Source organism: Xenopus tropicalis, chromosome 2, assembly GCF_000004195.4.
Source record: "Xenopus tropicalis strain Nigerian chromosome 2, UCB_Xtro_10.0, whole genome shotgun sequence".
Taxonomy (NCBI): Eukaryota; Metazoa; Chordata; class Amphibia; order Anura; family Pipidae; genus Xenopus; species Xenopus tropicalis.
In genome coordinates this window covers 105,700,175-105,727,883 of record NC_030678.2, presented here as the reverse complement: position 1 = coordinate 105,727,883, position 27,709 = coordinate 105,700,175, and the positions used below count along the sequence as shown (strand labels likewise).

Here is a 27,709-nt window from a genome sequence, read left to right as displayed (position 1 = left end):
AAGCGTCAGGTATTCCTTCCTGTATCAGTAGTTTGGACAGCCCTCTTACATCTTAATTTGATATATCTTATGTCCCTAGATTTTACATTATTCTGGAATTAACTCCATTTTGTCACAATCCCATTCAGGCAAGCTGCGTTTTTTCTTGTTTAACATTCTTCTGTAATTTTACACATTCCCCTTTTGTATTTATGATACAGTAGAAGAAACCAATTCATGTAAATTGTAAAACTGCTTAGGGCAGCAGTCTAAAGATGGGATGAAAGGTATATGTGCACTGGCTTAGGGCATGCACAGATGTGGCACACTGATTAGCTTTCTGACATGTTGCAAAATCTGCCCACCAGCAGCTGAACCTATTGGCAGTGCCTGTGAGGGTGCGTGCTGGTTTATTGCAGTATGATTAATTCCTCCTGGTAATGTTTGATACAGTTAAATGCTTGCAGTTCTATGTTTTATAACGGATATGAGTGGCTTGGTTAAACTGTGGCAAAAGATTTACCATTATAGTTAGGGCCTTGCCACTGGGCACTGCTATGTGCTGCAGGCTCAATATCGAATAACATCACTTATCAAAGCCATGATTGCCTCGCTGAAATGAATAAAGAAAGAAATCCTGCAATGGCCTTTTAAGTGGCGTAGAAGCACATGCAGATGTACCGTTTCAGATAAGCACAGCACTTTTGGCAGACTCCACTCTAAGTGGGAAATTGGCATATACACGTAAATAAGAGCACTAGTACTTCATGTAGAATGATACATAACCCAGATGATAAATTGCACAACTGTGTCATTTTTCTTTTAGCCCCTGTCAGGAATGTGTAATCATTAAGTATGTGCAGCACATACACTTCAGCCTCTCCGCCTGTCTCAGAGATAGAGTGCATGCCTTGCATTGCATATTCTATTGAAATGGATTTGAATATTGGCTGCCTGATTGTTATTTTAGGACTTTATTTTCTTTTCCATGAAAACTTCTCTGAGATGAAGCAGTGTCAATTTACTTTGAGTCAATTAATGGTAATTGTTGTGGTTATGGTGCACTTCATCTGCTTCATGTACCATAATCACATGTATCGACTACTGGGGGCCCTTTGGGGCCTTGAGGGAGTTTTCAATATATCTTAGCAAACAGTGCATTTTCCTAAAATCAGGGAGACTGTAAAACATGATTTTGCTATGGGCCCAAGTAATATCTAATCTAGAATAAATATATTCTGCATCAACTGATACCCCACTGGTTTCCAAATCCTACTTGTATAGTGTATATGTTGTGTTTTGTATTTATTTTTATCAATAAAATGGAAATTTAATATATGCATTGAGACTTTCTTAAATACTGTTAGGGCAGCACAGGAAAGCAGCGATTTGCATCTCTTACCACATGTCCAAGGTTCGATGCCAAAAAGGGTGCCATCTGCCAGCAGTTTACATATTCTCCCCGTGCTCTAAAACAATGATCCCCAACCAGTGGCTCGTAAACAACATGTTGCTCCCCAACCCCTTGGATGGAAGCTTGGAGGAAGTTTTGGTTGCATAAAACCAGGTGTACTGCCAAAAAGAGCATCCTGTAGGCTGCCAGTCCACATAGAGACTACCAATCATAGCTCTTATTTGGCACCCCCAGAAATATTTTTCATGCTTGTGTTGTCACCAACTCTTTTTACATTTGAATGTGGCTCATGGGTAAAAAAAAGGTTGGGGACCCCTGCTCTAGATGTTATAGAAGGCCAAATACTCTAACACTCAAGTGTATTACTAAGCAGTAGACCTGAAAAGTACATGTCCCTATAATAAAGCTAATAGTCTTACCAAACCTCCAAAATGCAGCCTTCCCAGTATGTTCCTAAGGATCTTTTTCTTGTAAATTGCTTTAGGCCTGTGTCAACATCTTGAGTTCCTGTCTCAGCTTAAACCATGCAAGGTTCAATACACCTGTTATTGCGCTGCCTGTCTAAATCTAAGCAAGAGCAGAACCAATGAGCAGTAAAATTACATAAATTCAAGAAGTTCACATAATAGAAAAGTTACAAAAAAAACAAACAAACAGAGAAAGATATAGTGCGCTTGTAAGCTGCACTGGTGCAGTGACTAACAAACAAAAGAGCACTGCTTGTGATATATAAATATAATAACTTAATACATTTTTGATAGTGGCGGTCCTTTAGGGTAGGAGGCCGTCCCCCCCCCCCCAATTTGTGGCACTTGCCTCTATTTGATGCAGTATACACACTTAGCCTTCTTCTATACCAGTCTGTCCATTCCCTTGGTATCTGTGACACTACCTTATTACCTGGTTTCTCATTGTAGCTTTCATATTTCTCTATTAGTGATTTTTACTATGGACTCGCATCTTTTCCCTTAACTCTTTGTTAGGGTTCCTTAAGGCTCTGTTGTATGCCCCCATATACACTTTCCTATTATGAAACTCAGTATCCCTTAGTTCATAAGTTATTGGTGGGGAGCCATCAAGTACAAAATATGATGTCTTCCACTTGGTGAATGTGTGTGCACTAAGAGGCATGGGATCAGCCCATCAGCACAGACAGAGCGGATTTCCATGCAGAAATCTACTGATTCTGTGCCTGTTTGCACACACACACATTCAGTAAGTGAAAGGCAGCTGATCAGTGGTTAGATGAGACACTTGGCTCAGGGATTTGCAGGGGCCCCTGGCTGCCCTGAGGTGGCCCTTTGAGTGCCGCACCCCCACACCAGTTGCAGAGAGCACAATTAAACTCTTGTTCCTACAAAAGCAGAAATTCTGATTTCAAAATCAGAATCACGGCTCTTAGTTAAAGGAACAGTAACACCAAAAAAATTAAAGTGTTTTAAAGTAATTAAAATATAATGTAATGTTGCCCTGCACTGGTAAAAGTTGTGTGTTTGCTGCAGTAACACTACTATAGTTTATATAAATAAGCTGCTGTGTAGCCATGGGGGCAGCCATTTAAGCTGGAAAAAAGGAGAAAAGGCACAGGTTACATAGCAGATAACAGATAAGCCCTATAGAATATAATGGGGCTTTATCTGCTGTGTAACCTGTGCCTTTTCTCCTTTGAATGGCTGCCCCCATGGCTACACAGCAGCTTATTTATATAAACTATAGTAGCCTTTCTGAGGCAAAACACACCCGTTGTACCAGTGCAGGGCAGCAGTGTAATTACTTTTATGCAATTTCATATTTTGATGTTACAGTTTCTTTAGCAGAAGCAGATTTTTGCAGCCCTGGTAGCCTTGCATCATGGTTGCAGTGCCCCTGGAGATTTGGCACAAACAAAGTTAATTATCCTGGAGACTATTGGACCTACAATAGTAGGCTGACAGTTATAGTTTTAAATATTTGTAGACTGTTTAGCTAAATGCTGAACTAAAGCAGGGACTTGAAGGCAGATAATATGAAATCCATTACTGCTGTAATAGAAAGTAACACTGCACTATTATATCTTGTGTGGGATGATAAAAATGGTGTACGTCTAGTACTGACAAGTCAACCAAATAATACACGCAGAGCATTTTTCAAACATAAAACACATGCATGAATAATAGAAACAGTGCCTTTATCTACAAATATTTATTATAACACTTGGATATAACTACAGGAAGCCCTTGGCACTCATAGAAAATATTGATTCACTGTTAGGGTACAAAATTTATACATAGCAAAATGTAGGGTTTTTTTTCCTTTTACATAAAAATATTACACTAAACGGAAAGGCAACATGATAATTCCCAGCAACTACACAGAATAGAAAAAAAAATTACTGTATTTGAAGTCACTGCCTCCATTACCCATAAATGAGGACACTGGGCTAAAACGATCACCTTCATGCATCTGCTGAACGAAAAGCTAGGCTACTATTTTACATTGTCCGCTACATACAGTAAACGGCGTGTATTCAAAGGCTTTTTTTTTTTTTCTTTTTATACTTTTTTTGGCTTGTAACCAAACAAAATACCTGAACGGTCTCTGCTCACATTTCAAAAGTACATTAGGAATATCTGTGGATCATTACGTAGAGCCAGCACCTTTTTCGCTAGGTGCACAGTCTGCATTTCCTACGCCACTTTTTTTTTTTTTCTTTTTTTTAATTCAATATCCTGTTTAGGATGTGGAACCACAATAAACTACTGAAATAATGTGAGACTTACATCAACAATGTTGTACTATATCCTCAAATGCACCAATGAATATGTTTCCCCATTGTTACCTAAACTCAGACACTGTAACAATCATTATACCTTGATACCTACAGGAGGGGAGCCAGCACATACAAAATAATTTATGCTCATGTCGCTTTTTTTAATGATCAGGATCATTATACAAACACTGTAGTGTTCAAATAAAGCAGTGAAACCACGCACACACACACACACTTGTTTTTCCTGGCACTTGTGCAGTATACGTTTCAAGGGCCTTAAGTACAAAAGGCTCAAGTGTTCACATCACATTTCAAAATGGTAACACTTTATAATGTGTCCAACATGCAAATGTCTATGGCCATCTGCCAACCAACCATCTCCCACTTAGGTTCTACCATATTGTTACTGTGAAATGACCAGTTGCATACTTGGAAATGCAGTTAGCACGGCTTTTTATAAAGTGCTGCCTTTTTAAAATGTATCAAGTGAAGGGTTGTGAATATTTTGTTACACACTGGTTTTGTTAAAAAAATACAGTTCAGTAGCAGGTTTATCAATAAATCTTCTGCATGAGTGGCTTGGTGAATAAAACCTACTGGCTCCTCTGTTGCATTAGGCTGGGGAATCATTTTTATGTGTAAGAGTTAAGCTGTTCTTTTGACCGTGACTGGATATCTTGCAGCTCCTGCTCTTCTTTTGCCTTAATATCTTGGTAGACCTGCATTTTGCTCGCATCCTTTAAGTAGGCCCAGTTAGAAGACAGAATCATGAGGAAGTGGATCTGTAAGAGAAGGGTGAGCACGATTGCTAGTGAGCAGGTCAAGAGGCAAAGCAAGCGGCTTGTTAGATTACTACTAGTATTTTAACAACAAAAAGGAAGAAAATGAGAGTTAATCTGCGGTGGGGAGGTGCTCTTTAGTGACGTGTATTAATAAAAGCCTGACATGCACTTCCTATGCTACAGACTGCACAGGACAGATAAACTGCTAAGTGAGTTAGTAAGCCAGAAATAAACTAGTGCCGTTACTAGGATGCCAAATTCTGCCATAAAAAAAGCATAAAACTCCCACCAATATATTTATAATCTAACCAATACCTGTAGGTTTAAATTAATATTCCGAGATACACATATTACATATACAAGTCCAGCATATAGAATGCTGTGTGTCCATTAAATAATAAAAAGAAGTATAACTGGGTAAAAATATCTGTAAAGAACAGAAGCATGCAGCCCACAAATTAGTATTTTATTGCCATGTTTATTCAACTACAAAAATAGGTTATAAAAAGAATCCATTTTATCACTATTGCTTATTGTCTTCTCTCAAACGTACATGTGAAAAATAACTTTCCCCCCAAGTGATAATTCCACACCACAATGGCTTCCCCGCCTGAGTACCGTGCTACTTTGTGTTACGTCACATTTCTTTATATCCTTCTCTCTTTGGCCAAATGAACCTCCTAAGCATATAGGTGCCTTGGCCATGGTTCTGCTGGTCACAGGCCAATGATACTGGTTTCTATTTTTAATGTTCCTTGGAGATCTGGCTATTAAATAAACATCTGTTACATGCAATTTACTATACACATGAAATAGCAGTGTACAAAATGACACTGAAGTATTAGGGAACTAAATAACTGAATGTTACTCTGTTAGTAACCACTTGGAACCTTTTATTATGTAAACAATAGGAGTAAGATAAATTACAGTCTGTTTCACTTATTTAGAATTCCTCCTACAGTTTCCATTGTCCAGTAGATTTCACCAGACAAAAGTCTACATTTTGTAGGGAAAAACCCTCTGCACAACTGGAAAGGGAGAAGAAGAGGCCAAGTGAAGGCACGCTTGTAATAATTCCAATTCTAAGAAGGAATCAATAGCATTTCTAATTAGTAACAGAATACATAGCCAAATCTCATCCCTTACAGTATTCAAATACAATGTTTTTTTTTTATTATTAATAATATGACTTTATATGACTAAATAAGAATTGCTATTTACAAAACAAAACAAAAAACGGAAATATAATGGTAATAAATTCTAAATGCTAGACTGAGTTTTTAGTCCAGGGTGTCAGTGGTAGTTCAAGCTACAACAATGCAGTCTCAATATTTCTTTCTCTAGAACAAATTAGAATTTAGTGCAGCAATCTTCCCGACTCTTAAACTTCAAAACGGCAAAGTTATATGTGGTAGCCATCATGTAGATCAGCTGGTGGAAGAGAACACAAATAAGAGGAGAGTAAGACATGGCAAGTTCATGCCTAGTGCAGCCCTGGGCAGCGTTTAGCTTTAGCTCTTACAGACCAAGGGAAGATCAGGCTTACATTGAAACAACAGAAATGGTGCCAAGAGTTACTGGAAAACATTCAGCCCTATACATACCAGGTCACTTAGATTTAGGCTGATGTAGTTAACTGACCAAAGTTATACATCTCATTCAATGAAGAATGCTGCAATAACGAGAAACTGTTATTCTCTCAAATTTATGCTGCTGTAATGGGCGTACTGTGTGGCACTGCTGCCAGTAAGCGCTGTCCTTTCATTATTAGCAATGTATCCCATTACTCCTCTACTGTGAAACTATGGCACCTTAGGAATAGGGACAGCGTCCCTGTCATGGAGTCAAAGCCTTAAACCCCCTCAATTATTTCTATATTTGCATTTTAATAACTTCCCAGTTAAGCATACAGTTTAATAGTTACGTTTTTATTTTTATATCATTCTGCTGGGCTTATGTAACAAAATTTTTTATAAACTCTATATAAACTGGCAAAAAAAATACATGTTTACAATTTCATGTATAAATACATTTATGTCACTGAAATTGTATTTACACAGGCAAACCCAAATCCACAGGTTGAAAAGAAACCAGGATACTCTTAAGGACCATTTTGTAACACCCCCTTAGGTCTACAGTAGATTGCAACCCCACCCTTACTTTGTTCCATTGTGAAATGATTTATTCTGGGATGTGAATTCCCTTTCCACAAAATATGTGCTCCACCTGCTACGGAAAGCAGAGGGACTTCAAGTCTCAGAATCAATCACCTCACAATGGAACAAGGTAAAGGAGGAGCTGCATTACACTGTGAGTCTAAGGGGCAGGAAATGGTTCTTAAAAGTATAATGGTTTCCTTTTAGTCTGTGGAATCAAATATGTCTGTGTAAAAATGTACACTCGTATATTTTTGGTTGACTTTCAAATAGTATTTATGCACCTTTTCTACATAAGCCAAACTGAATTAACTTATGTTAATAAGTAATATGTAATAAAAAGAGGGGCACATTTTACCTTTAAGTGATGCTTTTAGGACTGGTGTTAAAGAATATACCCTATTTGGGAAGTTCTTAAAGTTATTCCCATTCTACAGTTAAATTACCACTGTTTGTACATGGCCTGATTTTCTTATACTGGGAAGCTGCACATAATGGTAGGGAGTAACAAAAAGTACATAGGTGGGAATATGCCCACACAGTCAAGAAAAAGACACAGCGCTATAAAGGTTACAGTAGCTCAATAGAGAGTGGTATGACAACATGCTGTACTACAAAGACATTATACTCCCACATTATATTCCTATTTTCTTAAATCTAGTTTTCCAAGCCACAATTTGCTAGCTACATTTCCACATCCTTGGCATATTACTGAAATAGCTGTTCTTCTAAACCACCTGTGTGCAACAGATACTGTAAGGGGTTGGATGCCATAGCTTGAGATCCAGCTGAGCAACATTGCCATTATTATGTGACTGGAAACAGGATCTGCACTAGTTGCAGCGGAGAATTTGATGCATTTCTATTTTCACCCAGCAAAAAGGAATTTGGGCAAGCACTTTTACAAAAAGCAAAGAGTTAAAATGCTTCTCATGCTTAAGATAAAATCACTTTTGGAAGGGAGGTGAAATTCTGATTTGCTGGAATAGCTATTACCTTACTAGCCTAAGAAAGTCAGACAAGGATGATACTTACCAAGGCAATGACAGTTGCCCCAGCTCCAGCACAAGCCACAATAAAGAGGTGATAGGACATGTAGAACTAAAGGAATGAATAATCAAACAGAAAGGACAATTAGGTATTATTAAAGAATGGACTGCAACAGGCATAAACTCATGTAGAAGAAAAGGTGCCACCATCTGGTCCCAGCTTAGACAGGACAGATTCTGAAAGCTAAAGTTCTACATGACACATTCACCATGCCCTAACTTGCCCCTAACTAACCCCTTTCCATGCCGTCACTGCCCATTTTTCCTGCAAAACTCAGATGTTAGGGTTCTGCAACATCTGTAGTGACATTGACTGACAAACTAATGTAGCACTACATCACTGACATTGGTAGGGTTTTTTCTGTATGCATTTTTATAGCTCCGCTTATTATGGCTTTACGATCAGTGTAAAATAGTCTTAGAGTTACCCAACCATTCTAGGGGATATCATAGGTTTTAGGTGATCTTATAAACTGTAGGGAAAGCCTACTGGCATGTAGGTTCTTTAAAGGACCAGCATATGTGGACTTAAGCAGAAAATAACTGCTCTTATTCAGCATGTATTCAAAAGTTAGATAGTATTTTTTGCACCAGCTCTATATGGGACAAAATGTTTCCCCACAAAACAGTAATATAAAAAGAAGTTCTCTTTGGTATTTAGAACTACAGCAGCCATTAGATAATGCACGCTAAGGAAAAGTATTTGAAGAAAGAAAAGAGGATGGGAGTGGACAACTATCGTATTTACTTTTCACTGGGGCATATAATCACAATTTCCATGCATAGGAATTTTCTTGAGATAAAAATACCTCATTGCTATTGCAGATTTGTTCCAAAGCTTGCCCACATGCTTTTCCAGGTAAAGCATTCCATGGAATGATACCTACACAGACAAGAGAAAGCAAATCGTTACAAAGCCTCCTTTCTGCACATTCCTTCCTCTACCCTTCCACCCACTTGCCATCTGTGTTCCTTTCCGTGCACCCACACAGAAAGTGATTGCTTTGATGCTTGGAAAGATGACATTTTCAGCAGTGCGCCTAATATGCCAGCCCATGCTTCTAACTCAGACAGCTCTCGGTGTGAAAAGCTGCAGAGACCCAATGGGCCTGCAGAGTCTAAAGAAATCACATTTACTTGCGGTAAAAAAAAAAAAAAAAAAAAACATTTTTATTGTCTATCACAAGAAAGGTCAGGCTAAAAAATCATACTAATGTAAAAATATGCACTGGCCAATGGCTTTTGTAGCTGCTACCAATACAATTCCAGTATCCCCTGCCTCCCTGAGAGCTATGGTTTAACACAGCTATGTTATCCCTAGAATAACAGCTGTGCTTCAAACGTGCTTCATTCTAAAGGAACAGCAGCAAATATTAAGTAATACAATAAATATTATAGTAATACAACTTCCCCATCTTCAGAAAACATAGTGGTCTAGAGATCTCTTCTTCACTGTAAAGTGAAGTGGGCAGCTTCCTGGCCATACAGGACACCTGTTCTACCTGGACTTTCTTATTCACTGGTGCCTCACAGGATGTTTCTCAGTATTTCAGGTCTTGTAGTCCCTCTATTAGAGTATAATTACTGTATCTGCATCACTTCAGGAGTCACTGTATTTATCTCTACTTAGTATTAATACCTCCAGTACTTCAATGAAAGTCCAGTCACCAGGGGAACAAGCACCACATGGTTCCTAAAATGTTTTCCAAATATCAATAACCAGGTGCGTAGAGATAGATCAGATAACAGTAAGAAAAGGCACCAGTAGCCTCACTAAAGCAGGGACTGCAAAAGCAAATGCACTTACTACAGAATGATATAGGTTAGTGCACATTTGGGTGGTATGTTTACATGAACCTGTCAAATTGTAGCCTGTAGAAGAGAAATTCTATAGTGCAGTTCAAGGGATGTGTGTTAATAATAGAAATATTGTACTATAAAATGCTCACCAAATTGCCGGATATCCACACATATCTGATCGGCTGTGGTGGTCAGATTTGTAGGCAAAGCTTTGATAACTTCACAAGAGGACCACATATTGTAGAACATGAAAACAGGAATGGCAGAAAAGCCAAAGACACCAAGCCAGGCCACTCCCAGAATATAGGTAAGGAAAACGAACTGGGGGTGAAAGAAAAATTTAATGCAGATTTAATTGTGGGTCACAAAATATTTAAACTCAATCAACAATTTACAGACTGACCAATTATTAAATAAAAAATATTCAAAGAAATAGGATACTTCCAGTTTGAAAAAGTGTCATAAATGTCATTGCTAGCATGTAAAAATGTGATCATTTTAATACTCTTTTTAGTTTGGACAGAAATACAGAAAGGGAGAATACACTCAATATAGCATGTCGAGACTGTACAAACTTGTGTTTATTTTTAAGTTGAGATTTGACAAAGGTTCTTGTATTTTTTTCTTTTTGGTATTAATTTCTTGCTAAAATCAGTAAAGCTCAGTGCTGGTAAAGCGTTTTACAACAATGGCTCAACCCCCAAAAATAAAGTGGCAGATTTCCAGTCACTCACCATTCCACTGATGCATCGTCCACAGGCTGTAGTTTTAAATTCACTATGTAGCTCCTTCACTGCACTAGTGGTATAGAAGCCTTCTGCTAATAATATAATTCCATACAAGAAGAAAAAAGATGCAATTCCATAGATGACGTACTGCATTAGCTGTATTCTGCAAAGGAGAAAGGAAAACTGTAACGAATCTCGTCAGGTCATGCAAACATTTAGATTATCCTATAACCAGGTACATTTAGCCCTGCCCCCCCCTGATACAGGAAATAGCTTTCCTCCATGCTTAATGGAAAAAGTACAACTTAGAAGTTTATTGTTTATTTTGACCTTTAAAGGGTTATTACGAAAAAACATATTGGCGTGGCTGTGTGCACAGGAAGGCATTACCTCAGTCAGGCATGCACCAAATCCAAACCCTTTATTACATGTGGCTTTAAAGCTCTGTACAATAGAACATGATGACTTTGTTCAGAGGTTGCAATACGCAAATTAAGGCTCGGGTTCAGTATTGTAAAGAAAAAAAATTTGTGGCTTTGGTGTATTATGGTTGCCTACATATGTGAAAGGGGCTTGGTGCAAAGATGGAGGGCTGTACCACAGTATGAGGGAAACTAGCAAGGAATGTGGGTATAGAAAAACTCACCAGCACACCCTGGCTCCTCCAAAAAAACTTTCGCCTGGTGCACAGTATCAAGAGGGAATGGCACCCTCCAATCCAACTTCAAACATAGATGCTGGTACAGCAAGGCAGTTGTAAGCAGGAAAAACCTGCACCTTTATTTAGTGCAACACTTTGTTGCACTAAATAAAGGTGCAGGTTTTTCCTGCTTTTAACTGCTTTGCAGTGCCAGCAAATATGTTGTTTGAAGAAATTAGCAAGGAACCAGTCCCTCCTTGTTTCTCTCATACAGTGGTACAGCCTATCATCTTTGACAGCCTTGCTGTGACACCAACAGGTATGACGCTTTATATTTAACACGGATTGTATTTTGCTATAACCAGAACCCATTTTATAATGATAAGGATCTTAAAGTGCTCTTGGGTTTACCATGGTTTCTTTTGCCCTCCGAATAAACATCAATGTGATTTACTACTTACTTGTTACATTGTAAGGTCATTCTATATATGTTAACATATCACTAACACTGCAATTTTGTTACTCTTTTGTTTTTGCCATTTGATTTATATTTGCTTTTAGTCTCTTTCCCATCATATGCTCACTCTTTTTGAAGGGGGGGGGGTGGCATGTAGTGTTCTACTTCACTTTTTGTGGACATATTATTTGTTTGCCTTTACATCACTTTCCATGGTCATGACATCACTATGTCTTGTCCAACACTGTATATTAAGGTCGGTTTACCTTTGTATGTAACTTTGATAAAGGCTGGGATACTTCAGTTCTCTTGCCTACAATAAAATAATTTGAAGTCCCGAGTGCACAATATCTCTCTCATTAGTGCAAACCAGCCCCCCTAAAGATATGACGCTGATCAACAGTTTCATAGAGATCACCAAAACACTGCGGGTTCTTTCAAATAAACTGTAATAGTGCATCATCAAAAGAGGCTGCACTGCTATTTCATTTAAGTGTTAGGACAGTAAAAAATAATTTTTACCACTTACACTTCAGTCAGAAGGACATGATCACTGGGGTTTGAAGAGAAGTGCTGTTCAAGTATGGCTACTGTTCCCGTAAGTGCCACATGACCACAGCCACAGAAGAGTGCCACACCAGAGAAGCAAAGAATTGTGGCCACCAGTGAAGCATATGGAACTCCTCCCAGGCACTTGATGCAGCATTCAAAGCAACCTGCACAACAAAAGGGCACCGGTTAGACAAAAGTGCTGACAATAGCAAAACACAAATACATACGGCAAGAATTGTGTCAGCACGAAGTGCAGCTGCACTGTGAATGTAGGTCAGTTTTAACCAGAGACAAAGAAAGCAATGTTGAGAATTGGAAAAAAAAAAGGTTACAGAAATCTATAGGGAAGAAACAATGTTGAGAACCATGACAGATGTACTTGACTGTACTCCCAGGAACAAAATATCTGTGTTTGGATTTCAACAGCAACAGAACCTTTACTCTAATATAACATGTGCACACAATGCTGCATTATGTGTTAATGTCATTCAATGTGAATTCACCACTAAACCCATTCTGCAAGTGCCCATATACTAGCTAGAAGCTGGTATCCCCTATTGCCTTCTAAATGTAACATTATGTGAAAAGCTGTATGTGGAGGCTGCCAACTACTGTGTGACCTGGCATTTTTGTTGTACAGGTCCCATACAGATATGGGACCCGTTATCCAGAATGCCCATGACCTGGGGGTTTTCCAGATTGTTACACTAAAGAACGCCTTCCTTGGGACAACATATGGCAGTGAGATAGCATTTGCAAGCAGCTGTTCCTTGTAATATTTGGTGTAAGTGGTTTGGCCCTTAAAGGTCAACTACCTTAACACAACTCATAAAATGGTAAATTCTTCAAATCTCCACTCAAATAGTTATCCAGGCATTTATATAGGGAATAATGTAGCCCCCTATTGTAAAATATGACCATATTAGAAGTCACAACAAAGTTCTATGAAAGGCACAAGGCTGCAGGACACACACTTTTTATACAGGTCATAGAACTAGCAACTGCTGTGTGCTGCAATCTTTTTGACAACTAAATCAACATTAGATGGGAAAGGGGGACTAACGAGTTAATAAAACCCACATGGATTTAGCCCAAAGCATTTAACAAGGGCACTGCAATTATATTGCTGATTTTATGTGTTACAGAGCTAATAGATCTTTGCCTGGCTTTGCTGAGGGACTAACTCATTGATTTTACTACAGAAGGCACACTAAATGTACGTATGTGTAACAGTTGTGGACATTTCAGTTTAATAGAATTCCAGGGACCCGAGGGCACAAAGCCCATCCTCTCAGCCAAGAATTTATTTTGTTGTTCCACTTATGTTCAATGAAAATGTATATAAATGCTGATGTGCTATTATGCCATGTATTAAGGCCACAAACATTACATCTGGGGAAACTGAGAAAGTGTAACACAAAACAGCCACTAAAATTTTTTTTTATCTGGGGCAGAAATTAATACATGGTTTTTGCATAAAGACACTTAAAAGAAATACTGGATATTATTAACATACTGATCTCACATAATCGAAATTCAGCCATCTGTTGTCTAGCCAGGGGTACAAAGCCTAATTGACGATGTCATATTGAAACACTGCAGTCATCAAACATTTATGTTAAAAACGACACAGATTCAGAATTAAGGATCCCCTTTTAACTAACAATATAACAAGACAGGCCTATCTACAAAGCCATACACATTTTATATATCCAAATACATTGCCAATATTTTGTAATATGTGTGCCAGTCTGTATTTGACCAACAAAATACATAACATTAAATTAAAATCTATTAATACCCAAGAGGAAGTTCAGACACTTCAAACATGAAATGTTGATTAGAAGGCCTACATATTTACAATTTAATGGCTCTCTAAGATTTTATATTTAAATGATTGTACCATTCCCTGACCCAGGCAACAGCATCAAATAAATGCAAGTTATATTAAGATCTGTGCAAAATGAATATGCCAAGTTATACTGAGAAAGGTGGTAGATTGGTTCCCAAGACCCAAATAGCTAAAAAATACATTTTCCATTTTAGCCATCTTCACTAAAAATTTTTTTAGACTAATAGTGTACAACTCTAGCCAATAGCCAGATGTGGCCCTCCATTTCCTTTAAAAATAACACCTTTATTGACCTAGTTCTTCTGATGGGATTTCATAAACTTGGCAGATATCTAGTGGATGTCTAGTTAGATATCCATTAGGCAGGCCATAGTTTTGCCACAACACACGCTCAATAGCTACTAGTTTGGAAGGGAGCAACAGAGATGGCAGCTAATATTGGCCTCTATACTACCTGTGCCTAGGAAAGCCCAGTCATTTTAAAGAAAATAATATCCAATCATATGCTTAATGTGTTGCGGATTTATAAATACCAGGAAATAATAATAACACAAGGAATCTTTTTAACATTTATATACTATATGGACAAAAAGGGAGCATAAAATTTACAGCATAGCACATGTATTTATATACCTTTAAATACATAATGGGCCTAATCCCAGGAATGTGTCTGCTCCATTTCTTACTGGTGTAACAGCACACATTTTAATTTCAGGGAAAAAAACAACAAATACAACAATTAACCTACTTCTATAAAGCAGACAACCCTTTCATTAGGATTAAAAAGCAGGTGATACTATATCAACCGCATTTAACCATGGGCCAGTAACTGCCTCTGCACTTTAGTTAGTAACAGTGCCATTCCATTAACAAAATGTCATACACAGAAAATGCAATTACACATCATGAACTAGACTCATCATGCATCTTTCTCAACTCATAATTACTCTAGTTGAGTCATTTAATGATCAGTTTTTAGGGTTGGACTTCACTGACCATCTGCTTTCAGTCAGCCGCCTACTAACTTAATTAAATCCCAAAAGAGCTATGTCCGACCCAAGAAACAGCTTGAGAGCTCAGCTCTCGCTTTCAGTGCCATGGTAAGCATATTATATGAGTACTGGGACCGCTATGGATGTAAGTAGCCCAATTCAATAAAAGTAAATAAAGTTAAAATGAAGTCAATAGCCGTTTAGCACTTCACTGATTACTATAACCTTTCAATTAGGTTATTCAGCTTCTGCGTATGCGAAATAGCAAATCAGATTATAAATGTTTTTGCCTTTCAAAAAGGAAATTTCATTTTATACTCTGTTCAGCACTGCCAGCCAGGAGCTACTCTATCTCATGGTGTATTCTACTGTTCTGTCTTCTGTGATGCGTTCTCAGGCTGGAGCCTACAAACAACAAATGGGTAGTGTACGGTAGAACACCTAAAATAAGAAAACCAACTTCTCATTGCATCACGTTCTTAGATCATGGTTTGGTAGGAACATGTAAATGAAAGTGATCTGAAAAGAAAATCAGACAGACACACTCTCACTGAAAGAAAGGGGCATGGAACATTGTCACTGCTGGTGTGGACTGGTCAGGGCAGTGAATGGCACTTTTCTTAACAAGATATCTTCTCTAGGATATCCAATCTATGCATAGGTTTTCTTCTCTACTAAGGACAATTATGCTTTAAAATGTCAATTAATTTGATTGCATGTAATCCTTTGGCTAGCCTTCTGTATAAGGGGAATACATAAATACATATTATACATACATATATGCATGAGGCCGCAAGTAAAACACATTATTAGTACCGATCCAGGTTGATCATGGGAAAATGCCTTCCTTCGCATTTTCCCAGATATTTGCGAGTGATGTGTTTTACTTGCAACAATCCAAAGCTTTAGCAAGGGGAAGACATATTGAGGATATTTGTCACCCATGGTAGCCCAGATACATTGCAAGTGGCAAATCTCCTTGTGTGCAATTGCCTTAAAGGAAGAATTTAAATTGCAGATAATAGGGAGTATAATTAAACAGAAGTACAGCCATCTTTGCAGAGGCACATGCATTATATAACTTCCTGGCTATTTAGAGCCTGCGGGCCAAGGACAGAGTTATACAAAGAAACAGTTTTAGATTTGCACCTACATTGTAAATCTAATATATTTCTTTCCAGAAGAACAAACAAAACTGTATGTGGGGAGGGCCTACAGGGTCCCATTAATGGGATCATTGCCCTGATTCACCAGTTCTTTAAGGCAGCACAGTACATAGCATATAAATAGTATGAACTATTAAGTAGTACGATATGAAGAATGTTTAGACTACAACTTGTGCATCTTGCTCCTCAGCCTTTCTTGGATATAGACATATCCAGTCTTTGATGAATCCTAATTTGTTTCCTATTCATCCATATTTGACCTTGGTCTGTTACATGGACTGACTCTTTACTGCTTGCCTTGCCCTATGTCAGGTTTAGGTCAGGGCAGGCAGTGAAGGACCAAAGTACACATAACAGGCAATCAGATTATGTACTCTTGCTCCCTTTCTGGACCTTAGCACAGTTGAGAGAATGCCATTCAATCTGAATATGACAGGGTTACTGGCTCCACAATGGCACAGTTGAAGAAAGCCGATTGCTGAAATCAGTGCAATACTCATCCTATTTTTGTCTCTACTTATACCCTTACACATTTACAAGCTTAACAATTTTTTTGTTTTTGACATGAGCTAGTTCATTTAGGCTTATGTAGAAAAGGTGCATAAACACTATACGAACTACCAAAAATATTTTATTTGAATACATACATGTCTGATTTCACAAACTGAAAGGAAACCATGTCTCCTAATCTTGTCTATCCCCACATCTTTTGTCTCCCCTTCTCGTCATATGCTCTTTTTGTCTTTTTTTGTCTCTCTTTACCTTGTTTTGGTTATTGATTGCTTTGTATGTAAAGCTGTATATTCACTGTATACACTCATTTATTGTATAGTGCTGTGGAATATGTTGGCACTTTATAAATACATAGTAATAATGATAATAACTATTATAGTCTGTCAGTTTGCTTGCTGGGGACCAGTTCCTTGTCCCCTTAGGCTCACAGCATTATCTAGCCCCTCCCTCATCTTGTTCCACTGTGAAGTAATACATTTCACTGTGTGTGGAGCACAGATTCTGAGGAAAGCAGAGATTTACAAGTCCCAGAATCTATCACTTCACAATTGAACAAGATGAGGGAGGGGCTGGATCATTCTGTGAGCCTATTGGGAGATGGGAAAATAGTCCCTGCAATCACAGGCAGACCATCATGGTTTCCTTTGAATCTGTGAAATGAAACATACCTCTACTGCTTTATTATTTTTCACCCTTTATCATGATATACTATTGTAAGACCTACTCCATGCACAGACCTCAAACTTACCTTCCTTCTGTTACAGTCATAAAAAAAATCTCAGCAAGGACTAAAAACCCTGTTGGGAACAAGTCTCTTAATTTTCCTCTAATATGGCATCAAAATAATAATGATTTTTACTTCACCGCACACTGGCAGTTTCATGGATGAACTGCCTATTAATAAAGCTTCAAAAATTTTCCAGAGAAGCCTATGGACAAAGTAGTTTTTAAAAGGATTCTGTCATGATTTTTATGGTGTACTATTTATTTCTAAATTACACTGTTTACATAGCAAATAATGCACTCTAACGTTTACAATTTTTATTCTTGAACCAACAGATGTATTTTTTTAGTAGTAATATTGGCGTGTAGGCAGCCATCTCAGTGCTTTGTGCCTTAGTCTGAGCTTTTAGAAAGAGCTAGGGCTACACATTAGAACTACTTTCAGGTAACCTATTGTTTCTCCTACTCCCATGTAACTGGAGGAGTCCCAAGCCAGACTTGGATTTCTTACTATTGAGTGCTATTCTGATATCTACTGGGAGCTGCTATCTTGCTACCTTCCCATTGTTGAAAGGGAAGGGGGTGATATCATTCCAACTTGCAGTTCATCACCCTGGGAAGTGAAGAATATGGCTAGTCCAATGTGAAAATTAAATATAAAAAAAACTCTCTGCGTTTTTGACAAACTTATATCAATGCAGGATTCTGCTGGAGAAGCTCTATTAACTGATGAGCTTTGAAAGAAAACATGTTTTCCCATGACAACTATTCCTTTAATGTACTACTGGAATTGTTAAAGTAAAATCACCATGTATGCTTTCAGCATCTATGCCATCTCCTAGTTCATCCACTGCTCAAGTCTCTGACTTTGAGGGAAGTTAATATGAATGTTGGCTACAGAGAGTATATGATAAATAGCAGTTGCAAACAATATTGCCTAAACATTTGTGGGAGATATATCTAATAAACTATGCTAGAGTCCCTTTAACCTGACAGAACAGAAGATCTTATTTATAAATGGCTACCATCTAATGGCCAAGCAGGACTCTCAAAGTACTGTGTGCCTGGGTTCTGGCTACATACAAAAAAAAACAACACATTTTTTGGTGGGGGTGAATTAACGCCAAAAATATATGTTTTCTCCATAGATCTAACATTTAGTAAATAAATGCTCTTCTTCTCCAAATGCATAACTCCCACATGATACATGTGTAATTTCGCCAAAAGGTTCTCCTGCTCAAAATCCATCTTTGAAAGCAGTTCCCTTCAGGGATATGTAAAGTTGCATCTCCTTTTGCTAGAGATCTGCTGTGGCAGGATGTTGGAATAAAAACCATGCTATAACATCTGTCCCTAGCGACAAGCACCATCTGGTAACCCCTTCCCAACCTCACACTTAGCATCTTTAAAACACTCTTTTCCAAAATACAGCTCTTGGCTGCAATGACAGTACTTCAGGCTCATTTGTCTGTCTGTATACGCTCAGTTCTCTCAACTGGAGACTGCCTATTGAATTTCCTTCTCTCAGTCACATACACCATATTATCAGAAAGTTAAAAAAATAAAAATCTTGTGACAAAACACATGCCTCACAGCTCATAGATCAGCCAACCCTGCTTGATGTGATTATATATACTAACAAGCCTTGTAGCTGTCATATTATATAAACACGCTATTGGACCAGTGAGATAACAGACTTTCGGCACAGTTTGAAGGGTGAGTTGTAGGCAGAAAGTGATAATTAACACTATGCAGGGGAACAAGGCCGCTCCCTCAATCATAATAACACTGACTGTAGAAAGTGCTTCCAGAAGACCAACTATCATTAAGTTTTGAATTCACAGCAGAACATAAGGGCATTCTCTGTAAATATGCTCAGTTCTGTGCTTTGTCAAACAACATGACAAACTCCACATCCCTCAATATATATTTATTATCTTCCCAAGCTGATGCAGTGTTGCTGGTGTTTTTTTTATAAAGAATACAAATATACAGATAGGTAAGATACCCTCTTATCCTAAATCTTCATAATCTAAGGCTTGCTAAATTAGTGAGGTTTTTTTCCAAACAATTGTAATGTTAAACCCCTTATTTTAGCTGATCAATCAGGTGAAAATCCATATCAGAAAGTGATAGGAAGGAGAGAATGTGGTTTTCTGGATTTTTTTTAGCATTATAGTGAAATTACAGTTTTCTAGCACAAACACCAGTTGTTTTTGTTATGAATATATGGCTGGTGAAATAATTTACACTGTGGTGATGTTTTGCAATGTAGGCTGTGGAACAGATTTACGTGGGGGTGAAAAGCAGTACTGAACATATTGCAGTTATCAAACAGCAGTGTGACTAAAATGCATTTTACTCCTAATGGGTGACTACTGGTTTTTACACCAAAGAGGGTGTGCTGTGTTTCATGTGTTCTTCAGCAAATCTGGATAAAATCCATCCTATGTGCTTTAATACCTACCATAATTTATACAACCAAAACATACAGGTCACCTATCTCCATCCACCCTTTGCATCATGTCAAATGTGTGAAGTCAGAGGATATTTTTCTATGGTCTATGGCATACCCTAAGGGGCACATTTACTAAGCCACGAACGGGCCGAATGCGTCCGATTGCGTTTTTTTCGTAATGATCAGTACTTTGCGATTTTTTCGGAAAAATGTCGCGACTTTTTCGTTACTAATACGATTTGTGCAAAAAAACGCGAGTTTTCCGTAGCCATTCCGAAAGTTGCGCAAAATCTGGCGATTTTTCGTAGCGTTAAAACTTGCGCAAAAAGTTGCGATTTTTTCGTAGCGTTAAAACTTGCGCGAAACATCGCACCTTTAAAGTTTTAACGCTACGAAAAAGGTGCAACTTTTCGCGCAAGTTTTAACGCTACGAAAAAATCGGCAGATTTTGCGCAACTTTCGGAATGGCTACGAAAAACTCGCGTTTTTTCACGCAAATCGTATTGGTAACAAAAAAGTCGTAAAGACGCCGAAAAAATCGCAAAAAATACGAAAAAGTCGCAAAATGTTCGTTTTCAAATCGGAATTTTTCCAATTCGGTTTAGATTCGTGTCTTAGTAAATGTGCCCCTAAGTGTGCAAGCCAAACATCCATGCTGTCATATTATCATCCAAAAGTTCAAAAAGGTCAACTGTGTGTGTGCTCCATACCCAATGTTGCCTAAAAAGGTTCATCCAATGGAGGCCAACCTCCTCCATTTGAACACGAGTGTTTTTCTGCAAAGCATTACTGTATCTTGATAAGGCTCTTCCATGCCCATCTTATGATATTCCCTGGGTGCTCCCATGCCACACTTTGCCATGGCATATACGTATGACTACACCCCTTTATTATATTTAGCTTATATGAAAACACTGTTAAACTCTGAAATGCACAACTGTCTACTCTTTAGCTGGTGATCGCCTGTTACTTTGGACAATGAGCACTTAGTCTGAGGCCACAGACTAAATGACCAACTTTGCCCCAAAATCAGGCTTTTAGTTATACCAAGTTTTCTAATTTGAACATCCAAATGCATTATTTTAAAAGCTGACATATGTGCAGATAATCATAGTTTGGCCTGATACTGACCCCACTGCATGGAAAACCTGAGCAGCATTATTTTCATTGCTGAGAACACAAACATGCTGTCATAGCTCTGTGCTTTACAAAGTGCATCAGAACATATTCCCCAAAGCTTAAAGCATTTCATTCATTCAATTATAGCACGTCAACCCAATGCTCTTCCACATACACACGTTTATTACTTGTTAAAATTAAGCCGCTTAGTCTATGTTCTTGTAACTACAAATAAAACAGTACATAGCATTTCTGGACCCCAACTTAAACCTTGGAGAAATCAGCTATAGGAGAGGTTTTCAAGAGTAACTTTTTGCACCTGAATCAGGAGGAATGGGAACAAATGTGCCAGTTTTCTACAATAAAGGAAAATTAGATCTTGCATGATTTGATTAAAATAACCAAATCTGTGCCTAGGCTTTGGTACAGGGAACTAAGAAGACGTGATTAAAACAACACCTTCCATTGGTGCTCTAGAGGAGACTTGGTTTGGGAGTGGTGGTTTTAAGGGAAGAGGGAGGCAGCTGTATCCTGAGTGAAAGCCATGGGCTTATTCAGGGCTATGGAGTCTTTACATAAATCTTTTGACTCTTTAGTTTATGCTACCTCTGTTTTTAATATACTAATGTATTTTCCATGTTGTTTGAAAGAACACAACATGCAAGGTATTTCATCACTGCCAAAGCTCAGCAATTTTAAAGCTATATGAAGATGATGTCCGCTTTTGAGAACAAACCAAAAAACTACTGGGTAGGAAGCTGACGCACTACTTTATTGGCCATTCAAGTCACTGCCAACATGAATAAGGATACTGTTAAAGTTTGGGTCTAAATCTATAACTAAGCCTAAGTCATTGTTGCTTTTTATTTTAATTATTAAAGAAACTACAAACATTCCTGAAACCTAAAGTTTAAACAAAAGGCAAAAATGAAAACAATAAGGTTATAATAGCTCAGCTGGACTTCACACTAGTGAAACAACTATGTAATGTGCTTTATTCTTACAGCAGAGAAGTTCTTCAAATTAATTTGGAGTCGGTACATTTCTGCTGACTCTGACTCCAGGTACCTAAAAATGCTTCTGACTCTGAATATGCTCTGGGCTTATTTGGCATTATTCTGGCAGTTCTTTTTTATTTACAAATCAACAGTTCCGCTAATATTTGAACATAGAAAAAAATGTGACATTATTTGCAAAATATTATGATGCAGGTTCTACCCAAACAAGCTGTTTTGAAACAGTCAGTGAACCTAAATCTGATTTGTGAATTTATTTTCTTTAACTCATCTACAATTAGTATAGCTATTGGTATATATAGTTGATATATGTGAGTGCGAACTAGGTCGCTAAAAGTGTCTGTATATACTTGCACTGGTGTTTGTTTGGAGGGGTTAAATTTTACATACAGTGGTGTGAAAAACTATTTGCCCCCTTCCTGATTTCTTATTCTTTTGCATGTTTGTCACACAAAATGTTTCTGCTCATCAAAAACCGTTAACTATTAGTCAAAGATAACATAATTGAACACAAAATGCAGTTTTTAAATGAAGGTTTACGTTAAGGGAGAAAAAAACTCCAAATCTACATGGCCCTGTGTGAAAAAGTGATTGCCCCCCTTGTTAAAAAATAACTTAACTGTGGTTTATCAATTTCAATTTTCAATTTCAATATCAATTTCTGTAGTCACCCCCAGGCCTGATTACTGCCACACCTGTTTCAATCAAGAAATCACTTAAATAGGAGCTACCTGACACAGAGAAGTAGACCAAAAGCACCTCAAAAGCTAGACATCATGCCAAGATCCAAAGAAATTCAGGAACAAATGAGAACAAAAGTAATTGAGATCTATCAGTCTGGTAAAGGTTATAAAGCCATTTCTAAAGCTTTGGGACTCCAGCAAACCACAGTGAGAGCCATTATCCACAAATGGCAAAAACATGGAACAGTGGTGAACCTTCCCAGGAGTGGCCGGCCGACCAAAATTACCCCAAGAGCGCAGAGACAACTCATCCGAGAGGCCACAAAAGACCCCAGGACAACATCTAAAGAACTGCAGGCCTCACTTGCCTCAATTAAGGTCAGTGTTCACGACTCCACCATAAGAAAGAGACTGGGCAAAGACGGCCTGCATGGCAGATTTCCAAGGCGCAAACCACTTTTAAGCAAAAAGAACATTAAGGCTCGTCTCAATTTTGCTAAAAAACATCTCAATGATTGCCATTGCTTTTGAGAAAATACCTTGTGGACCGACGAGACAAAAGTTGAACTTTTTGGAAGGTGCGTGTCCTGTTACATCTGGCGTAAAAGTAACACAGCATTTCAGAAAAAGAACATCATACCAACAGTAAAATATGGTGGTGGTAGTGTGATGGTCTGGGGTTGTTTTGCTGCTTCAGGACCTGGAAGGCTTGCTGTGATAGATGGAACCATGAATTCTACTGTCTACCAAAAAATCCTGAAGGAGAATGTCCGGCCATCTGTTCGTCAACTCAAGCTGAAGCGATCTTGGGTGCTGCAGCAGGACAATGACCCAAAACACACCAGCAAATCTGAATGGCTGAAGAAAAACAAAATGAAGACTTTGGAGTGGCCTAGTCAAAGTCCTGACCTGAATCCTATTGAGATGTTGTGGCATGACCTTAAAAAGGCGGTTCATGCTAGAAAACCCTCAAATAAAGCTGAATTACAACAATTCTGCAAAGATGAGTGGGCCAAAATTCCTCCAGAGCGCTGTAAAAGACTCGTTGCAAGTTATCGCAAACGCTTGATTGCAGTTATTGCTGCTAAGGGTGGCCCAACCAGTTATTAGGTTCAGGGGGCAATTACTTTTTCACACAGGGCCATGTAGGTTTGGATTTTTTTTCTCCCTAAATAATAAAAACCCTCATTTAAAAACTGCATTTTGTGTTTACTTGTGTTATCTTTGACTAATAGTTAAATGTGTTTGATGATCAGAAACATTTTGTGTGACAAACATGCAAAAGAATAAGAAATCAGGAAGGGGGCAAATAGTTTTTCACACCACTGTACTTGAGTCTTTTTTCCACCCAACTATGTATGTATGTATGTATGTATGTAACAAACAATTCTATACTGTTTCAAAGAGTCACATTTTTAAACCACCGAATCTCTTAGATCCAATAATAAGAACAGGGCCTTAAAGAATAGATAAACCTTTTTTTTCCCCCTCTCTCTAAATTGACTTTATATAGTGCTCATTATAACATACCGTTCTCCCTGCACTCAGTCTCGTGCAGATTCTGTATCATAAGCAGTTCAACTTCAGCTCTCTCAGCTACTTCCTAGTCTAGCATGAAGCTCCACCCCCTTTTCTTTGCTGAGCTCTTCTCTCTTGGACTGTGCAGGTGGTCAAAGAGGTGCCTCTCCTCCAATGGAAATCAATTAGGTGTGCGCAGTAGGCACCTCTTCAACCATCTTCACAGTCAGAGAGAGGAAAAGAAAAAAGTGGGTGAAGCTTCATGTTAGAACACAAACTGTAGAATAACACAAAATGCAAAGCATTCTGGGGGTTTCAGTTCAACAGCTGCTTGGATGTCCCTACATAAGGCTTCCTTGTAAATGGAGGGCATTAGTTTCTTTGTGTAGTGCATTTGTTTTTAGGTGCTTTACTAAATTTGTTCCAAATACTTCATATACGTAATAGACTTGCAGAATTATACCCAAATAATTGAGGCCTTTACACTAAAATTGTACAACATTAGCACAAATATTTAAAAAATAAATAAATAAAAACAAAAAATAAAATTGTTTAATAAATGCAATATGCATAAAGTAGAATTTGAAAGTAAACACGAAAACAATATATTTTGTAAAATCAGATACTAAATTGTGTGTAATTATGAGCAATAGATCTAAATAAAAATAGCAGTCTCACAAAACATGAATACAAACACATCAATGTCTCTTGCTTTCAAAGACCATTTTGTCCAAAGCATCACCAGAACCCCTTTGTTCAACACAGTAGAATAAAAACATTTTTGTCCTCGGGCTTGTGAACAGCCGTTGCTATGGAAACAAGTTAATAACGGCCCAGCAACTTGCTCAGAGCTGCCTGTGATTCTGGCTGCGGATTTAACACATTCACAGAAGGAAAAGCTGCTGAAACAAGGGGTGAGGTTATTCCCCGGGGAACAACATGCTATTTTAAATGCAAGCCGAGCGGCAAGAGAAAATTTTATAAGATTGAAAAGAATGGCCATATGCATCAAATTAGGGTCCCCATTTTAAAGAAACTTTGGACACATTTTAGAAGATATATATCCTGGGGTGCCAGTACAGGGAACTACACACAAATATGTTATAGGACATGAGACATGTAGTTGACTTGCTTAAATATATGTTGCAATACACCACACTTGTTATATGGTAGGGTAAGGTCATTAGCTGAGAATATACAGCACAAAATGTCTTAAGGTTCTTGAAAATTCTGTTATGGGAAATGGCATAGGATCAGATGTTTTCCTCTTAGGCATAAGAAGAAAGGCATAAGAAGAAAGGGTAGAGTAGGCATAAGAAGAAAGGGTAGAGTAACATTTTCTATGAAAACAAAGATAGGTAGTTTTAAACTTACATGCAGAACTCCCATTTTATGTTTGTGTCAAACCTGGGAAAATGTAAAATCAGGGAAATGTAATATGTGCTATATATTGGTGGAACCACACAAAAAAAATGAGGGAGACCTGTGTAAATATGAGGTTTCACTGTATTCTGCATCTGTAGTTCGAAAGCAGTAAAATGTCCTTCTTTGGGATATCAGAAACGTATTTCTGCTCATACAGACTCTTTGCATTAACACTTATAGCTGTATGTATCGCCTGCTGGAGCCTTTTTATTCTCATCAATAATGAATACTTTTTTTTCTTCTAGTTGTAAAACTTGTCAAACACTATTGTGCCCCAAAGTTCTCAGGAAGTGAGACATTGACTCAAAAATTCTAGGGCTTTCATATGCAAAGCTGGGAAACTAGGGCAATTCTAAAAACAAGGGCAAGCTGCATAAACTATTGAACCAAAAGTAGCTCTTTGTCCTCAATATGACTAACAATGGTAAAGGTCAGACAACCATGTCGTTTACTGCCAACGAAAGGATACTAATCATGAACCCGAGTCTGCTACTACCAGACAGTAGGTGATCATCCCAAACAGAGATAATTACTACTATGGGAAGTACAGACAAATACAAAGCGAATGTAGTTAAGCCATGCACTAAAGCATTATATACTTATGATGGCCACAGACTGGTATATAATTTTGGATCCAATAACTGCCCTTTTTAGCAGGCTATGAATAGAAAAACATTATTATTGCTTGTCCTGAATATACTTCCAATTTTAATGAGAAACACCTTTTTTTTCAAGTAGGCCTTCTATGTAGGGAACATTTGGCAGTAAGATACTGAGTAGTAGAACTGTCCTGACCCCCACATAATATTCTAATAAAGAAAATGTGATGTGGGGGTCAGGACAGTTTTACTACTAAATATGAATTATCATACTTTGTCTCTCTGACCTGTATCATTGGATAATTTTATATATATATATATATATATATATATATATATATATATATATATATATATAATCTCCAAAGATACAGGACTGAGACACAAAGTATGATAACAATTCATTCCCTTTTATGTAGGGAACACTTGGCAGTAAGATACTGAGTAGTAAAACTGTCCTGTCCCCCACATCACATTCTAATAAAGAGAATGGATAATATATCCAAAGATTCAGGACAGAGAGACAAAACATGATCCCATTTCATTCCAGCAGCATGCATCTTGTGCTTAGGTTTAAAAGAAAGAGATATGAATTCCATGCTAAAGCTATCATAAGTGTGACACATCAGAAAAAAACCACTTAACATTTTTCCTGTCCATATTTCACTATCAGAGAGAGAAAAAAAAACTAATACTTTTAGTAGTCATAACCAAGCCATCTGTAAGTCACGCAGCAGCCTGATACTGTATCTATCTAAAGTCCTGTGCTGTATCTAAAGAACTGCACTGAACTCTGGTTTTACCTCAGTCTTTCATTTACTTTGCATTCCCTAAAGACTCCTATTTGCTTCCGTACATTCAACTGCACCTGCCAATTTCCATTTCTGGTCTGTGACTCTGTGCCAATTGGAGGTGGTGGAAAGTCAGAGTTCTCCAGTATTGGAATGAAATGTCTGTACCACATTTAATGAGTTCTAACAGCAGCAACACATAATTGATAAATGCATGACATTGTGCTGGGAGTATGACTGGTAAAAAAAACTTTAATATTTGGCCCTCCTGAAAGTGATAATATGAATGTAACAATATGGCCAGGAGTGGATAGGACAGAATGTTTGTGCCTTACAATTATGAAACTGAACAGTGGCTACTTCCTCTGCAGTAGTCTAGTACAGGTATAGGATCTATTCAATTCTGGAATGCTTGGGACATGGGGTTTTTGGGACAAAACTGGGTAAAACGGCTAGAATGCGCAAAACAACATTATTTTTAAAACAGTTAGGCAAAAATGTAATCTATAGATGCTGGAGTAGGCAGATGTCCAACATAATAGCCAGAA

At 37.9% G+C, this 27,709-nt stretch overlaps 1 protein-coding gene across 4 annotated transcripts in view; it reads right to left on the bottom strand.

The window, feature by feature from the left end:
- Nucleotides 1-3,558: 3,558 nt before the first annotated feature.
- Nucleotides 3,559-27,709, bottom strand: part of gpm6b (glycoprotein M6B) — a 78,490-nt gene continuing 54,339 nt past the window's right edge. For 2 of the 4 annotated variants that reach the window (NM_001016378.2, XM_012956968.3), the window contains 6 exon segments: nucleotides 5,374-6,355; nucleotides 8,116-8,181; nucleotides 8,939-9,012; nucleotides 10,079-10,250; nucleotides 10,664-10,820; nucleotides 12,284-12,470. In NM_001016378.2, the coding sequence (NP_001016378.1) occupies nucleotides 6,275-6,355; nucleotides 8,116-8,181; nucleotides 8,939-9,012; nucleotides 10,079-10,250; nucleotides 10,664-10,820; nucleotides 12,284-12,470 (737 nt within the window). In that variant the 3' untranslated portion in view covers nucleotides 5,374-6,274. 4 annotated transcript variants of the gene reach the window in all.